Source organism: Notothenia coriiceps, unplaced genomic scaffold (genome assembly GCF_000735185.1).
Source record: "Notothenia coriiceps isolate Sejong01 unplaced genomic scaffold, NC01 NC01_scaffold00029546, whole genome shotgun sequence".
Taxonomy (NCBI): domain Eukaryota; kingdom Metazoa; phylum Chordata; class Actinopteri; order Perciformes; family Nototheniidae; genus Notothenia; species Notothenia coriiceps.
In genome coordinates, this window is record NW_011362247.1 from 65863 (window position 1) to 71740 (window position 5878).

At 40.2% G+C, this 5878-nt stretch overlaps 1 protein-coding gene across 1 annotated transcript in view; it reads left to right on the plus strand.

Annotated features, from left to right (window-relative positions):
* Positions 1-5878, plus strand: part of LOC104958944 (TRAF2 and NCK-interacting protein kinase-like) — a 67814-nt gene that overhangs the window by 58524 nt on the left and 3412 nt on the right. Inside the window, exons 10-14 of the mRNA XM_010786779.1 lie at positions 706-845; positions 1349-1449; positions 1553-1702; positions 3932-4091; positions 4738-4877. Coding sequence (XP_010785081.1) covers positions 706-845; positions 1349-1449; positions 1553-1702; positions 3932-4091; positions 4738-4877 — 691 coding nt within the window. The remainder of the gene's footprint in view (positions 1-705; positions 846-1348; positions 1450-1552; positions 1703-3931; positions 4092-4737; positions 4878-5878) is intronic.

Here is a 5878-nt window from a genome sequence, read left to right on the forward strand (position 1 = left end):
AACTTTGAAGCTTGTAACAGCATAATTACAAGCGGAGAACGGAGTAACTTTATGTCACAGCATGCATAACAACAGCCGATGTTTCTCGTGAGTGTTTTCCCCGGGAATCAAACACAGTACACACACAAACACAAAAATACACAAACACACACGTATATACACACACACACACACACACACACATACACACACACACACTCGCGAGCTTCCCCCAGACCAGTAATCCAAACGAAAATATCTTCACTCCGTAGTATTTTGATCATTTGCTAATAACCAATCAGATCGATGGATTCCAGAGAAGAGGACACTTTGAAGGCCTTTTTCTCAAAATGATGACTCGGTGACAGTCATTATATAATGTGACATATTTCGCTTAATATTTGGAGTACAAAAACAATCCTGATATCATTAGAAAGCTAGGAATATCTCTTTCCAGCAGTGTATACAACTCAAAATGTGTTTCGATAGAGCAGGTCACATATGTATGACAAGTATTGGAGTAGCCTCATTGCATCATATGTGTTTAAGACATTGATGGTTTGTTAATAATTCAATATTGTGAGAATTGTGCTTCTTCCATTCAGTCACAATGACCTGGTAATGTGTGCTGTTTGCACGCTAATATGTTCCTAATATATTTGAGGTTTTAAGGACTTGATTCCTCTGAAGTTGATCTCATTTCTCTTCCTCATGTTGTCCTCCCCTCTCAGGGAAAAAGAACAAGTTGCGTGTCTACTACCTGTCCTGGCTGAGGAACAGAATACTACACAACGACCCTGAAGTAGAAAAGAAGCAGGGCTGGATTACAGTGGGGGAACTGGAGGGCTGTGTGCATTATAAAGTTGGTAAGGATCTGTGTTACTGTGTGTACATCGTGGATGAATATATAAATAGAATTAGGCATGCTAAGGCGGATTTAATTCTTACGTGGCCTGAGCTTAAATGTTTAGTATTGAAACAATCCCTAACCAGCTAAGACATTTTCAAAAGGGAAGGAGAATGAGTAAATATGTTAGATTCAGCCACAGATGCAGCTACAGAATTCACACAAATAAGCAAAGCAAGTTGTGGCGTTCTTACTGAATGCAGTAAACGTTGGTATACAGTAGCTTTGAGAATAGTTTGTAATTGTTTAACTCCAATATCTCTACAGACCACTCAGATCTGGAGCCAATTAAATCACTTCTAGCAGCTAAGCTAATTTGCTTTACAGCCCAAAGATATGGACTTTTTAATTTGTATATCAACTGGAAATAAGTTACGGTTCTGGCTCTTGTCCTTCATATTATTCCCAAAGTAGTAGCTGTTCCCGTTGGCCTCTGATTAACTCTCTATGTTCTGTTTCCAGTCAAATACGAGAGGATTAAGTTCCTGGTGATTGCTCAGAAGAACGCTGTGGAAATCTATGCCTGGGCTCCTAAACCCTACCACAAGTTCATGGCCTTTAAGGTACAACAATGCACATTATACACATGTAGAGAATGCAGAATGAATATATGGCATGACTACAGGCACAATTTCCTCTCCTTTTTTCTCCCTGCCGCCATTTTAGTCATTCACTGAACTGCAGCACCGTCCCCAGCTGGTCGACCTGACGGTGGAGGAAGGTCAGAGGTTGAAGGTCATCTATGGTTCCAGTGTGGGCTTCCATGTCATCGACGTGGACTCGGGCAACCCTTACGACATCTACATCCCCTCACATGTGAGAACAAGACTGTGCTTATAAATGTCTGTAAATCTTCAATGACACGTTTCTCTCACGTCCAATACATTTGAATGAACACACATGATGGAAGGCAAAGGAGAGCAGGATTTATTTTCTCTCCTTCCTAAAATATGACCTGCTTATCCAAGGTCAGCCATGACTCACACGCTGTCTCATGAAGATTGGCTTCCACATATACAATGTCTTTTTCTTGACGGATCACCTCTTTGATTGATCTGCTGTCTCTTTTATCAGAGGCTTTTGCTAAATACCACACAGTATGAAGCTGTAATGACTGAATAACTAGAAATGTAGTAAGTGGTAGCTGCTACGACATTTCCTGTTGCAACAAAGTCCTCCAAAGAGCATTCATGTGAAGTAGTGCGGGCATTCTTTCAGCATACCTCTTCCCTGAGCAGCATGCAGTCAGATATCAATTCTAGTCATCACTCAATCACTCATGGGAGCTAGATACACCATCAGTAGTTGTCCATGTGCGTGCTTGAATGCTAATCAGTTTTGGTACTTGCATGCAGATTACTTCGTTCCGGGGTTGCTTTACTAATCGTATGCTTTTAACCAAATTAAATCTAAACACTGGAGATGTCCCGATCCGATCACGTGATCGGGGATCGGAGCCGATCACGTGATTTTCAAAAGATCGGAATCCGGAGAAAAAAATCGGTGATCAGGATTTTTTTTTTTTTTATATTTTTTTTAAATTTTAAAATTTTTGGATTCAATGGTTACAAAATAAAAATGACCCATGTTCAAGTCTTAAAGTCATCCTGAGGACTTAGTTTTGGTTTAAAATTACACAACATCATGTATGTGTTGCTTCTTTGGGGCTTGTTTTCATAGACCTGGTTGCTTATTTCTCTCAAATCTGGCAACAGAGTGGGCAGGGCGCAGTGTCTAATTGTAGCAGTAAGCTAACGAGTACTGACAAGCTTTATTTATTTTGATCCAATGCTGCACAACTGAACTGATCCAATGCTGCTGTGAAAGAAAGAAGCTATATCCATGTTGGATAGAATATCTAATTTAAATAAAAAAATAACCTTAAGGGACAACTTGAATGCTTTTTTTTCTCTTAATGCATTGCATAAAGATCGGATCGGGAAAAATCGGTATCGGCAAATTATCAAAATCAAATGATCGGAATCGGATCGGGAGCAAAAAAAGGTGATCGGGACATCCCTACTAAACACAGTTAGGCTGCATTTTTTATTTGGTGGCAAGATTTCAGTACATTCACCGCACCAAATACAGATATGAAGACACGCAATTGAAGTCAGTTGAGTTCATGCTGTACAGTGATTGCACAAGAAGCCTTTTCATTAGAGCATTCCTCTTGAAGAGATTGTCTTTCACAATTGTTGCCTTTAATCTTCCTCTCTCTCTCCTTCCCTGCCAACTTCTCCTTTCTACAGTGTGCCAAACAGATGAAGGTGACATCCTGCCATCCACCCTTTAGACTAGATCAATAGATCTTTAGTAAAAAAAAACCCGTAGTGGATGCACAGGAGTGCTACATGTGTCTGTGCTGTACAGTTTATTAGAGTAGTGATTAATGGATAATTTAGCTAGAAACAGGTTGCATGAATAAATTCATCTTACCCACAGGAGACTTCACAAACTAATGAAAATATGTTAAGTGCTACAAGATAAATGTTTGGTCCTGCTGGAACCACAACACCAAATTGAAGTATTAAAACACAATTCCAAATATTTATTAATAAAATTAGCATTTCTGTAATTACTTTTTTAAATGTGTGTGGTACGCGGTCATATGCTTATCACAAGTTGACAATATTCTAAAAGCTTTTCTTAACACTCATCAGCCAACAAAACCATGGTGTGTCGTTCCATTTTGCATTTTGTGTAAATGCAGTTTCTTGTGGGTTCAGAGGACTTTTTTCATCACCTTGTCAGTCTTTCATTTAACCTTTTTGTGAGCCGTCTGTTTGGGTAAAGTGCACAGATTCGAGCCATGTCTGTGTTTTGTTCTTGATCCCAACTCTGCTGATGTTATTCTTGTTAATAATGCTAACATAAAAATGCTATATTGTGTCGGTCCAAAAAAATCCAAACAGCCTGCCAAATCTGTTGCATTAAATGCCCATCAGGAAACAGCTGTAACATTTGAACCCACTGTAGATTATGATTACATTTGACAGATTATATTAAAGCCTATGAAATGTTCACTGTGTGTGTCTGCAACAGATCCAGAGCCAGGTGACGCCCCATTCCATCGTGGTGCTCCCAAAGACCGATGGGATGGAGATGCTGCTGTGTTACGAGGACGAAGGCGTCTACGTCAACACCTACGGGCGAATCACCAAGGACGTGGTGCTACAGTGGGGAGAGATGCCTACCTCTGTTGGTACGTCTCACATCATACCATTTTAATGTCTGTTTAGGTGATTCAAATAGATTTCTATCATCACTGGAGTCTTTAAAACATCATGGAGAAAACACCCGGTTCGAAGATATCAATAAAAAATGACTTGGAGGCTTGAATAACTTGATTGATGTATGCTAGTACCCACTTCAGTGCCGTGTGTTGAAATGCAGATCAGAAGTATGTGAACGATCTGAGAACTGAGCTTATGCGGGTTTATTTAAGGTTTAATTGCATTCAAGAATCAGTTCATAGCATCTGCTTTCACGGGACGGCTTCAAGAGAAGGAAGAAGCGTTGGGTTGGGGTGGGGGGGGGCAAGGGTAGATTATCAAAAGTAAATGTAAAAAGCATAGTCACAAGGGAAAGAAAAAAAGAGGGGGAAACCAAGAGATTGAAAGTCCAACAAAGAAATGTGTAACTGCATGTCCTTCAGTAGGGAAGTGCTCTACTGCCCTCATGTGGCACACAGTGGTGTAACACTTTAAAGCTACCACGATTTTGGGCTGAGTCGAGATTTGTACATTATGCTTTTGGATGTTCTTATTGTATTTATACATCATTTCATTTTGACCTGAATAATAAAGATTTGTTTCACTGATGAGTCTTTTGTGTTTTCTCTTTTCCAGCCTATATCCACTCTAATCAGATTATGGGCTGGGGGGAGAAAGCCATAGAGATCCGCTCTGTGGAGACAGGTCATCTGGACGGAGTCTTTATGCACAAGAGAGCCCAGAGACTCAAATTCCTGTGTGAGCGGAACGACAAGGTGAATAAAACACACTCTTTGATTCTCAGTTATTCTTATCCGGTGTTTTGATTGGTCATTGAAACACTAATTGTGAACATGAAGTTGGTATTTTGGTTCTTTGAGTCTTTTTAAGGCTCAAAGAACCAAAAAGAAAGTTTTAACGCTATGCCAGGTACATTTTCAAGTCCAAATTAGGCAGCAGGTAATATCCATTTCATTTGTGTGGGTAGATCCTCGATACAACTCAGTCTAATAATATATTTCCCTTCGTCTTGATATGCACTTATGTGTGAGAAATATAGAAACAACACACAGACATGTGCATTGTCAAAAGTCTTTACCATGCGTGGAAGATAATCATGTTATGTATAATTTAAAGGTCCCATGACATGCTTTCCCGGTTATTACTCGCATGTAAACTGCTACTGCAAGTACATTCACCATCAACATGCCCTTTACACTGCAAAACAAAAAGACAAAAAGACAGTTTATAGATATGTATAATATAAGCATCTTTGGGTTCAAGAAAAGCACTATTGAAATATAATTTATTATTATTATTATATTTGCAGCATGGCAAATTTCCTTAATGAAACGGTCTGCAGAGTCAAAAACCCTCAAAGTACACCCTGTAGCGAGTAAAACTCTAACACAGAGAAGAGCTGTCTATTCTGCCCCAGAACGCCTCGTTGGACATTTCTCTTTTTCTTCCTAGGTACAGTGACGTCCAAATGGACCAATCCGCAGAGCCGTTACGTTAATTCCGTGGATTGGTCCAAATTGACCAATCCGTGAACTTCCTCACACAGACACACTCAATATTTTCTCAGCTGCAGCTCCGCCGATTTCTCCCCCCTGAGACGGCGGGACGCAGCGAGGCTGTGAGTCGGTGTGTGAGCACACACACAAACAAACTCCCAGTCAGGCTGTGTGTGTGTGTGTGTGTGTGTGTGTGTGTGTGTGTGTGTGTGTGTGTGTGTGTGTGTGTGTGTGTGTGTGTGTGTGTGTGTGTGTGTGTT